Here is a 12523-nt window from a genome sequence, read left to right on the forward strand (position 1 = left end):
GAGCGCATGTTTCAAACCTGGGAAGAAGTCGATTTGAATCATCATAACCAGGTTCTCTCGATTTTTTTTTTGGATTTGTATTCGCTTCAAAATTGAATTGCAGATTGATTGATTGCAACAAAATATTTCGTTTATTTGAATTCTTGTTTTGAAATTCAAATCTCAAATCAAATCAGGGAGAATTAATTTTTTCTATAAAATCAAATCAGTAGGAATTGATTCTATTATATTTTGGAATTCAAAAACAAATATGTTTTCAAAAAGAACATAAAGTATGTTTTTAAAAGAGAATTCAATTCAAAACGAATCTGAAATAGCAAGTAAGAAATTCGAGAAATCCTATGTGGTACAAAACCTTCGTGGTGGAAAATCCTTCGTGGTGCAAGAACCTTCGTGGTGACAAGACCTGTGTGGCAAAGCAAGAAAGAAGACATGTGTGGCAAAGAAGACATGTGTGGCAAAGAAGACTTGTGTGGCAATCAAAAACCTGTGTGGTGCAAGCAAAAAAGAAAGATTGAAGTAAAGCAAGGAAGATAGGAAATAAAAAGTCTAAGAAAGAAAATCAGAAAGGAAGTATGTTAGGCAGAGACGACAAATTAGAAAACACGTCAACGTCAATTCGCGAGCAAGGAAATACATCCCTTCAATGCCCCAAGTTGACTGAATCGAATTACACTCAGTGGGCAATCTTGATGGAAATGATCTTTAAGACATATAGTCTTTGGGATACGGTTGTTTCAAAAGAAGGAGTAAATGAAAAAAAGGCGCATACAACGAAAGCAATGAACTTTCAAACGTTGTCGAGAGATATTCTAAGCAAGTTGCGCAATACGAAAGTGCAAAGAAAGTTTGGGATGCAATCAAAGTTCGATATCTTGGAGCCGATATGGTTCAGAAAGCGCGTTTGCAAACTTTAAAAAGTGAATTAAAAGCCTTGAAGATGGGAGAAAACGAAAAAATAAGTTGTTTCGCAAGCAAGTTGGGTGGTATAAAATCAAAGTTTAAAAGTCTCGGTACCACCATTAAAGATAAGAAGATTGTAAGGAAATTACTTATCTTTGTTCCAAAGAAGTTTCTACCGATTGTGGCATCCATCCAGCAGTATTCAGAAATAGATAAAATGACATTTGAAGAAGTAGTGGGTAGGATTACATCATTTGAAGAACGCCTCAAGAGCCGAAACGAACCAAAGAACAATAATCTATTAATGGCAAGTTCCGACAACCATTTCGGAAATTGGTATCATGGAAAATGACATGGCAATCAAAGCCAAGGTAGAGGGCATGGAAGAAGTTCGTTTAGGAGAGGAAGATGACGTGGACAAAATATGGATCGAGGAAATAGAGACAAGAACGAGTTCAAGTGTTATGAATGTGGTGAATTTGGTCATTTTGCATACGAGTGTAGCAAGCGAAAAACAAAGAAAAAGAGAAGGACGAAGATGCTTATCTCGCGTTGGAAGAAGAACCGATGCTATTGCAAGTATAGCAAGTTGAAGACCTACAACAACTCAAGGATGTTCGTGATTAGGGGGTGAATGAAGTTCTAATCCCTCACATCCTAAGTACAAGGGTTATTTATGTAAATAGTATAAAGATAGTTTATGTTTTAGATTAGGGTAGTTATGAATACAAGGACTAAATGCGACAAAAGGAAAGATTGTAACCTACACTAAATGAAAGGATGCCTCTCCTAGAGACACATCAGTTCGCAATCGCAGGCATCAACACAAAGACAAAGGGACATGACTTTTCACAAGAGACACACCTCTTCATATTCAATCTCATCCACAAGATCAAGAGACACAACCGTTCATGAATAGACATTCTATTCATCGCACCTGTTCGTTTAGTATAAATAGGGTTTGTTTATCTCAATTGTAATCATCAGAATCACTTATACTTTCATATTCAATATAGTTATTCGTTCGATTGTTCGTAGTTTATCATTGTGTTCGTGTTCGTAAAGGGTTCTGACCAACAATTCTAAATCTGCCCCTGCAACCAAAGCTTTATATAATACCCATGAATTAAATGTTTCTTCATATAACAATATTAGCCACACAAACCGAGTTCTCAGAAGAAATAAAGAAACAAACATAGATAAACATAACTCCAAAAATAAAACCCTAATAATTTAAGGTTTGCTCGTGTTTTTGATTGACATGAGTTTACAGGTTAAGAGGTGACTGTGGGTCTCCCTAGAGTTGGTGTCCGATGTCAGCCACACAAACCGAGCTCTCAGAAGAAATCACAAACACAAACATAGATAAACACAACTCCAAAAATATAACCCTAATAATTTAAACAAAACCTTCAATTCGGGCATTGTATATGGCTGAACTGCCTTTCTAATTAACAAAATTACATATAAAATGACCGAATTCCTCTTCTCGTTAACAGAAAAAATGAATAAAATTAACCCAGGGGCCACGGGGACTAATATGGCATTTAACTCTAAATTAACTTATGGATTACGATCACTAGTATCAGTTCACATGAAACAAATTAATACTTCATATACAAATTAAGAAGATTTCTTATCTATAAATCGAGCAAAGTCACACTTCCAATCAAAACTAATTAATAAATAAACTGCCATTTCTTATATTAAAGATGAATTTTGTAAAAATATAATCAGTTTTCTGAATAAAAAACAATAATAATGCAAACGTTGAATTATTCAAGGATGATAATAGGACAACTTGGGTTGCATTGATAGTCTTTAGTTTACATTCATATAACTTATTCTATTGTAGTTGGTAGAATAATTTTCAACTAAAATTTAATATAATTACTTTCATTGTTTAAAATATAGTAAAATAATGATCTCTTTTGGGTATATAATGCATGATATGTAATCTCTAAAACACAACTTAGATCCCATTAACTACTTATAGTAGAAATGAGAACCAATATGAAGATGTCTTCTATAACCACACTTTTAATCACTCTTGCGGTGGTTATAGTTTCTTTAAGCTTGCCGTCGCAGACCACCGCCACCTACCATTACTCATCTCCACCACCCCCTCCACCTAAGAAATCCCCACCACCACCACCACCTAAGCAACATTATGTTTACAAGTCACCACCACCACCTTCACCGGTTTACAAGTCACCACCACCCCCGGTTCACAAATCACCACCTCCACCGGTTTACAAGTCACCACCACCACCAAAGAAACCCTATGTTTACAAATCACCACCTCCACCACCCCCTGTCCACAAGTCACCACCTCCACCGGTTTACAAATCCCCACCACCACCGGTTCACAAGTCACCACCACCCCCGGTTTACAAATCCCCACCACCACCGGTTTACAAATCCCCACCTCCCCCGGTTTACAAATCACCACCACCACCACCGGTTCACAAGTCACCACCACCCCCGGTCTACAAATCACCACCACCACCTAAAAAGCCTTATGTATATAAATCCCCTCCACCACCCCCGGTCCACAAGTCACCACCACCCCCGGTTTACAAATCCCCACCACCACCTGTTCACAAGTCACCACCACCCCCAGTTTACAAATCTCCACCACCACCTAAGAAGCCTTATGTATACAAATCCCCTCCACCACCCCCTGTCCACAAGTCACCACCACCTCCGTTCTACAAATCACCACCACCACCGGTTCACAAGTCACCCCCACCCCCGGTTTACAAATCTCCACCACCACCGGTTCACAAGTCACCACCACCCCCGGTTTACAAATCTCCACCACCACCTAAGAAGCCTTATGTATACAAATCCCCTCCACCACCTCCAGTGAAAAAGCACCCACCACCACATTACATCTACAGTTCACCACCTCCTCCTTACCACCACTAAGTGGTGCTTGTTGTGTTTAAGGTAACTACTTTCATGCATGCACAATGACGAAGCTTGAAAATTTCCACCGGGGTCAGAAGTTACCGGACCTAAAAATTCTATATAAGTAAATTTTATTTTTATAAAACAGGGGGGTCGAAAACGTATATACCTAAAAAATTCTATACGAAACGTACATACATAACACTACTGAGTGAAAAGTTCGGTGAGTCGGATGCCTCCCGGCCCCTTGAAAGTTACGCCCCTGTGCATGCATTCACTATTTTAATCTTATACGTATTATATTTTCATCTTTATGTATTTATATGTTACTGACTTGAATACTTTGTTATTATGCAGTTCTTTTCATTCTTGCATGAATAAAGATATATAAAAGATTGAGATTTTACTTCGGACCTTCCTAGAGATGAAGAAAAACCATGGAGGACAAAGTTGTATGGAAGGGATTTTAGTTTCATGTAATCAATAAATAGTTGTTTCACATTTTGTGTTTGATAATAAAGCAATAATAGCAAAACATATTCTTGTATATCATTTATATTCTTCCTGTTTCCCAATTAATAACTACAATAATTGCCTCCAATGGATTGATGGTTAATTTGCAAAACCAAAACTTTTAAATATATGAGATTGAAAGTGGAAGGTTCCGAGTTTAAGTCCCACATATGACATTGATTTTTTTAATGACAACGCTTGCTCCTATACTACTACATTAATAATTTAAAATATTCACAGTTACCCATGATTGAACTTGAGACCTCTTTCTTCAAATGCGTATGTCTCTACCAAATAGAGACAACATTGATTAAAAGAAATTTGCCGTGAAAAAACCGGCAATAATTGTCCTTCAAAAAAGTAAGAAAAAAAGTAAAATAACTATTTTATCAATGACATTTGATTATATCATCATAATTTGCATATTTTTGGAGGTTTTGTTTAATGATAACTATATTATTTTTGCTATAATATCACTTGTGAGGCTCACTTATTTTTGGATGTTTTGATCTAATTAGCTTATTGTTTTTATTCAAATAATAACTTTGCGGTCCTTAAAAAAAAACTTTGTAGTGAGTTAATTAGTACTACAAAAATGCATACATATATACATATTTTTCATATAAATTTAGCAAACATTTAACATACACAAACCAATGAAACACACGTAACAGACAAGAAACCCATAGATAAACACATACAAAGACCAAAACCATACAACCAATGCTTTATATAAGCAATACCCATGAATTAAATGTTTCTTCATATAACAATATCACCACACAAACCGTGTTCTCAGAAGAAATCACAAACATAGATAAACACAACTCCAACTCTTGATTGACGGGCGTTTAAACTTTAAAGGTTAAGAGGTGACTGTAGGTCTCCCTAGAGTTGGTGTCCGATAGATGTCGACGGATATCAATGGTTGGCGCATTAGTTAATTTAACCTAAGTTTTTAATAAAGTTGCTTACACTTCTAGCACTTTAATCAAAGTTTTTTCAATCCGGTTAATTATTTTTTGATTTTTTTTTACTTATTATAATTGAACATATGTTTTACATGTTGACGTCTCACTTGATTGTGCGAGTTGTTTACTAGTATCACCATTTTAACGTGGTTTTGTTTCATAGGATGAGTACTAATGTATAAGTTTACATGTTTCTCGCCGTATTTATATACCTAGCAAACATACGACACACCCTCCAGTTTTGGTAATTTAATACAGCATTGGCTGGTTATTTACTCCGTCATATTTTACTGGGTTTTGTTATTTTCTCATATTCTTTTTACACTTTAAAATTTTAAAGAAAATAATCCATTTTGTCTCTACTTCGCTAAACACCTACACCCATAAATTATATTCTCCTAGATGCATGTTCTCACATTTTTTTGTTACTACCTCGTCTTACTTCACACCGACCTTGATTCATGTTTAGGTAAAAGTCCACACGGACTATTAAATCTTCATCTTCTAGACAAAGTATATCCACATATTAATATATACTTTAACGAATTAATTTGTCTTATGTTAACACATGATTTCAACCTAAAATAAATATACTAAGCCATTCACCAATTATATACTATAATTTTGTAACATTTGTAGGCTATGCAAGTTATACCTTTTGCTTGATTGATGTTTCTTTGTAATTTGTGGACATTTTTACATTTCATAACCACTTCCTCTCTGTTTTACTCATTTTACCCCAATCTAATACACAGTTACACACATTTAGAGAGAGTGTAAGAGGGTATTGTTCTCAAACCTTGCCTCCTCTGTTCACATAGCATCGTATAAATAATTACAATAGAGATCAATTAGGATCTCTTATAAATGGCAGGACAATCATCACAATAATTACAATATTAACATAGGTATATTCTATTACACCCCCGCAGTCGAAGTGGGAGGTGATCGTATGCTGAGACTGGAGCGGAAGTCTTCAAACAGAATTCGTGGTAATCCTTTGGTGAAGATATCGGCAACTTGATAGCGGGAGGGGACGTGGAGGACCCGAACTTGACCGCGCTGCACTTGCTCGCGAACAAAGTGAATGTCAAGTTCTATATGTTTCGTCCGTTGATGTTGTACCGGGTTGCCCGAGAGATAGATGGCACTAACGTTGTCACAGTACACAATAGTAGCCTTGGACAGAGGGCGATGAAGCTCGAGAAGAAGGTTGCGGAGCCAGCAGATTTCGGCGACCACATTAGCAACGCCGCGATATTCCGCCTCTGCGCTGGATCGAGAGATGGTAGGCTGACGCTTGGACGACCAAGAGACCAAATTGTCACCAAAATAGATGCAAAATCCACTCGTGGAACGGCGTGTATCTGGGCATCCAGCCCAGTCGGCATCCGTGTAGGCAAGAAGGGCCGGGTCCTTTGAAGATGAGAGGGTAAGACCGAATGAGATGGTGCCTTGAATGTATCGGATGATGCGTTTAAGTGCGTTCCAGTGATCCGTTTTTGGAGCGTGCATGTGCATGCAAACTTGTTGGACATCATAACTAATGTCTGGGCGAGTGAACGTGAGGTATTGCAGCGCCCCTGCTAAGCTTCGGTAAAGAGTCGGATTATCAAAGTCGGTACCCGTATATGCACTGAGCTTAGAAGTAGTGTCCACTGGAGTAGCAACGGGCTTGCACGAGGACATACCAGCACGTTCAACGATGTCCGCGGCATACGTGTGCTGAGATAAGAACATCGTGTCACGGTCACGAGTGACAGAGATACCGAGGAAGAAACTTAAGTCACCCAAGTCTTTCATTGCAAACTCAGCAGACAAATGACCCATAAGCTGAACCCGAAGTCAGGCGGAGGATGTGACGAGAATGATATCATCTACGTACAGCAGAAGGTACGCAGTGTGGCCATTGTTGTGAAGAATAAAGAGAGAAGCATCACATCCGCTTTGAACGAAGCCCAAGGTAAGAACGTAGTCAGTGAAGCGTTGATACCAGGCTCGAGGGGCCTGCTTTAACCCGTAGAGAGACTTCTTTAAACGACACACATAATCAGGAAATCGTCTGTCTCGAAAACCCATTGGTTGATGCATATATACCGTTTCATTGAGATTACCATGAAGAAATGCGTTGGTGACGTCGAGTTGATGTACCGGCCAAGATTTTGACAAGGCGATAGTTAGGACAGTGCGAATCGTTGCCGGTTTGACCACTGGACTAAAGGTTTCCCCACAATCTATGCCAACCTGTTGAGAACGCCCGTCGCACACAAGACGAGCCTTGTACCTTTCCAAAGTACCATCAGACCGAAACTTATGTTTTAGCAGCCACATACTACGGATTATATTCATTTGCGGTTGCCGTGGAACCAATTCCCAAGTATTATTGTTAATAAGGGCATGAAACTCATTAGTCATGGCATTATGCCATTCCGGTATGGACAGGGCCTCAGACGGGTTTCTGGGAACTGGAACAATGGTGGTGGTGGTAAGGTTAAGGAACTGCTTAGGCTTGACGATCCCATCCATCAACCGGGTTCGCATCGAGCGAGTGTTATCGGGTTGAACAGTGGGAGTCGGTTGGGTGGGAGGAGATTGGGTTGGGAGCGGACTAGGTTGAGCAGAAGATGTGGGTGCGGACTGAGCCGAAGGGTCGGGATGGGCAGAGGGTGAGGGGGCCGGGAGTGGGCTGTTAGGTGCGGTAGTCGGGTTTAGAGAGTGTGGGCTACTAGGTGTGGTAGGTGGGGTGAGAGTGTGGGCTGAGGTTGTGGCATTTGGGCCGCTAGGTGAGGGAGGCGGGGGATGTGTATGGGCCGGGTAGATGGGAGAATGGGCTGGAGGGATGGGGCCGATAGGAGTAGTGTGGGTTGGGGAGGGGAACGTGTGGGTCGAAGTGAGTGGGGGAGGGGTGTTAGGTGGATGGGCCGCGTGGGAAAAGAGACATGGGGCCATAGGTTGGAGGGAAACGAATCAGTGAGGAAGTGGTAGGTTGTGAGGGAATGAGAGTTTGAAAAGGGAAAACTGATTCATCAAAAAGGACGTGTCGGGAAATGGTGATATTGTGCGATTTAATGTCGTAGCACTTGTAGCCACGGTGAGCAGTGGGGTAGCCAATGAAAACACAAGGATAGGAACAGTAGTGTAGTTTGTGGGTGGTGGTGGAGGGTCTTAGCGGGTAGCATAGGCAACCGAATACGCGTAAATGGTCGTAAGTCGGTATTTGGTGATAGAGTAGGCGGGTAGGTGTATGAAACTTGTGTGTTTTGGAAGGGGTGATATTTATTAGGTAGGTGGCGGTATTTAGGGCATGATGCCAAAAATTAGCGGGTAGGGAAGATTGGGCAAGAAGAGTGCGGATGATATTATTAATGGAGCGGATTTTGCGCTCCGCTTTCCCATTTTGAGACAAGGTATAGGGGCACGATAGTCGGAAAAGAATGCCATGTTTATCAAAAAATTGTTTAAATGATGCATTAACATATTCTTTTCCATTATCAAATTGAAAAGTCTTAATGGTGCGTTGAAATTGAGTGTGCACAAGTTTGGTGAAAGTTTCGAAAATGGCAAATACTTGTGATTTGTTAGATATGGGAAAGGTCCATAAGAAGTTGGTATAGTCGTCTAAAAATAAAACGTAGTAACGATGGCCTTCCGAACTTAGAACCGGGGAGGTCCAAACGTCACTATGCACAATGTCAAACGGTTGGAAAGTACGATTAGTAGACGGATAAAAAGGGAGCTTAGTGCTCTTGCCAAACACACATGGTTCACAAACATTTTTATTAATGTTCTTAAAAACAATAGAATTGGAATGTTTTAAAGACTGAAGAAGAGCCGGGCCGGGGTGACCAAGCCGTTGATGCCATAGACTGGAGGACTGAGCAGCAGTGGTGGAGGTGGAGAAGCAATGAAAGTCTTTGGAAAAGGTGTAGAGATCACCGCTGCTGTCGCACCGGATTATGGGGATCCGGGTCTTGTAGTCCTTCACAAGAAAACCAAACTGATCAAATTCAACAGAAACAGAATTATCTTTAGTGAATTGACGTACAGAAATAAGTTTGCGGATGAGGTTAGGGGCATAAAGTACACGGTTCAGAACAAACGGCGGATAAGGGTGCCGGAAGGTCTGAGGGCCATGTCCAAGTACCGGGATGGTTTTGCCATCACCAACAATGATTTTTTCATTCATGCCATTATTAAAAATAGTACTAAAATTACCTGAATTGGGGTCCATGCTGATGGTGGCTCCCGTATCCATAACTCCGTGTTGATACTCAGGAGGGTGGAGAGACATGGTGTAAAGAGCCTGCTGAATGTCTGTCGGGGAGTATGTTGCCTGGTGACCCTGATGTGGACGTGGCCCGAGAATGCCTTGAGCGGAGTTATGAGGAGGAGGGATGGCAGTGGTGGGGTACGGGCATGGAGGGGGGGCCGCCCACTGGAGCCAAGGGGTTGGAGAGGTACCAGCACCGTTGGTGGCAGTGGGTACAGTCCAGGTGTAGGTGGTGGGTGAAGTCCACTGGCCGTACTGCTGACCGCGTCCACGTGAACCGGAGAACCTGCCACGTCCGCGACCCCTAGAGCGACCGCGGCCGCGTGTGGGGGTCTGATCTGATTGATAAGTAGGTGGCGACGGGGACTGAGATGTGGACCGGTTGGTTGTGGTGTTTAGTGCCTGGTTAGCGGTGGTGGCGGCATACAAGGCTTTCTCCGCCTTTTGACTTTCGATTAAACACAGCTGAGACCGAGCCTCATAGAACGTGGGAGTGGGGTCTTTTTGTTGTAAGATGGTTGAGATACCCTCATACTGATCCGTGAGACCCGCAAGAAGATGCAAAACCAGCCGTTTGTTATCCAAAGGTGCTCCGACATTTGCTAATTGATCCGCAAGAGACTTTATGGCCTGGCAGTAGGCTGACATATTAGGGAAACCATCGAGGCGAGTGGTGGTAAAACGCTGCATTAGGTGAATTGCACGCGCATTTTTATTATCCTGAAAGAGGCCTTCCAGGGTCGACCATGCATCATAGGCGGTATTTCCGGGGCGTATGATGGTGTTGAGGAGATCATTGGAGATAGTACTGTATATCCATTGCAAGACAATGGCGTCAAGTCTATCCCATTCTTCATCGACTGGAGGGTTTTCCGACGTGGAGGAGGTGGCTGCGGGTTTAGGTTTTAGGTGGTCAATGACTTTAAAAGCACGACACTGGATGCGGAAAAGTTCTGACCAAGATAAATATTGACCAGTTTCCATGTCCAGGAGAATGGGGATCAGATTTTTGATGTTGGTAACTGTGGAGGCTGGGTGGAGTTTGGCAGTCTCTGATGACTGACCAGGAGAGAGGGGAGTATCGGGTTTGGCTACGTCGTCCATGAGGGTGAGTAAGGAAACAGAAGAGGAAAGAAAAAACGAGGTTGGGGGGCTGCGGCAAGGAGTGCCGGCGGCGACAGGGAGGTGGTGGGAGGAGAAATTAGGTTAAACTCGTGATACCATGTAAGAGGGTATTGTTCTCAAACCTTGCCTCCTCTGTTCACATAGCATCGTATAAATAATTACAATAGAGATCAATTAGGATCTCTTATAAATGGCAGGACAATCATCACAACAATTACAATATTAACATAGGTATATTCTATTAGAGAGAGAGGATAGAGAGAGAGAGACCGATGAAAGGAAGAGAAACCGGCCACCCAAATCCGATGAGGGGGGGGGGGGCGTACGCTACCCCTACTCGCTACCGGAGGACGAGGGTTCCATCAGTGATGTCATTTCGGGGACGGTTGTTCTGTTCCCATGGTTCATGTGGTGCACGAGGTCGGTAGACGACGGCGGCTGAAACTGGAACTAGGGTTCCGGTGGTATCCATGTGCAGATCTGGTATATACTAAAAAGCAAGTTGAGATTATTGGTTTTTCTTACTCTTTTGACCTACGGTTGATGTTTCAAAACAATTTAATTTTTTGAAAGGTCTTTTTTTTTTTTTTTTTTTTTTGCTAAAAGTCAGTTACTTAGTACGGTTATGTTAATATTTTTTTTTGTTGCTAAAAGTCAGTTACATAGTATGCTTATGTTTATAATTTAGCATATGTAATATTTCTAATATCTATGTTTTTTTAACTAGAATGGGTAACGACACTGGCAAGCTGAACTCATTGCTATTTTTGCCATTGGTCAGGTGCTCTTTTATTTACATTACTTGTATGAACTATGAAGTTTTAATTAGATTCTTGAAATTTGCAGAGGAACCAAGATATTGTTCATGCTTTTGAAAGGAATCTTCTTCAAGTCACAGATGGTGGTTGTACGTCTTTGTTTAGAGTTTGTAAAGTGTGTTGGTTGTTACGCGTGTCACATAGCGTGCCGATTGGATTGCGCTTTATGTGGTCTTCTTTGTAAAGTGTGTTTGTTGTTACGCGTGTCACATAGCGTGGCGATTGGATTGCGCTTTATTTGGTCTTCCTTTTCCACAAATGGTTATTTGCGTTTTCCACTGAATCTAATCTATGTTAACCAAGCGAGTCTGATTGCGATGGGTAAGCGATTCATACCATTGCATGTATTTTGAATGTACGATTGTCGATATTCATTTCTTATTTGTATCAGCTTTTGGCGTTTAGATCTCTGTGTATATTTGGTACTTATGAGTTGATTCGGTTTGAATATTTTGTGGTTCATTTGTTTCGTCAGTGAATGGACATTTGTTTATGTCGTAGGTGGGGTTGGCAACAACTATCCAAATTTAGGACGGCGCTACTTCATGGCAACCACCAGATACCTCCGATTTTACACAATTCGCACCTACTTCTAGCCACAATCCCTTAGATTTCTAATTATACCATACACTAATAGGAATTATTTTGTTCCCTTCAAACTTGAACAATTTTGCATTTATGGGGTATAATTTACATTGATTTTGTTGGATTATAGGTGATTTCTAGCTCTTGCATAATAATAGTCAGGTCCTTAAGATGCTCCAATTCAGTATTGCATACAACTTTCATACAACGATTCAATTCAATGGGAACCGAAGGTACTTCATCCTACATTTTTTTTTTCTGTTGTGTTTGATGCTTTTACAGACAAAAAAAGTTTGAATAACAATAACAGTTTGAAGATATAAAAGAAGTTAATGACAATTTTTATATAAAAATGATAAGTTTTGTGATTTAATAGCATTTGACGTCAGGCTAATATATTTAAACTTGCAGATTGATGATGGTGC

The 12523-nt window shown here is 40.8% G+C and overlaps 2 protein-coding genes and 1 long non-coding RNA gene across 3 annotated transcripts; 2 read left to right on the forward strand and 1 right to left on the reverse strand.

Moving 5' to 3' along the window:
* Window positions 1-2887: 2887 nt before the first annotated feature.
* Window positions 2888-4368, forward strand: LOC110942250 (extensin-3-like). Its single transcript, XM_022184001.2, has 2 exons — window positions 2888-3855; window positions 4174-4368. Exon 1 carries the CDS (start codon window positions 2905-2907, stop codon window positions 3832-3834), a length of 930 nt encoding a protein of 309 aa, XP_022039693.1. The 5' UTR covers window positions 2888-2904; the 3' UTR covers window positions 3835-3855; window positions 4174-4368.
* Window positions 4369-9232: 4864 nt separating this feature from the next.
* LOC110944154 lies at window positions 9233-10674 on the reverse strand. Its single transcript, XM_022185868.1, has 2 exons — window positions 9516-10674; window positions 9233-9297 (listed from the first exon to the last, which is right to left on the reverse strand). The coding sequence occupies exons 1-2, from the start codon at window positions 10672-10674 to the stop codon at window positions 9233-9235; spliced, it is 1224 nt and encodes a 407-aa protein (XP_022041560.1).
* Window positions 10675-11104: 430 nt separating this feature from the next.
* Window positions 11105-12164, forward strand: LOC110942251. The gene is made up of 3 exons (XR_002594676.2): window positions 11105-11178; window positions 11542-11834; window positions 12015-12164. It is a non-coding gene; the product is annotated as an uncharacterized LOC110942251 (long non-coding RNA).
* Window positions 12165-12523: the final 359 nt, after the last annotated feature.

The sequence above is a fragment of the Helianthus annuus genome, chromosome 5, assembly GCF_002127325.2.
Source record: "Helianthus annuus cultivar XRQ/B chromosome 5, HanXRQr2.0-SUNRISE, whole genome shotgun sequence".
Lineage (NCBI taxonomy): Eukaryota > Viridiplantae > Streptophyta > Magnoliopsida > Asterales > Asteraceae > Helianthus > Helianthus annuus.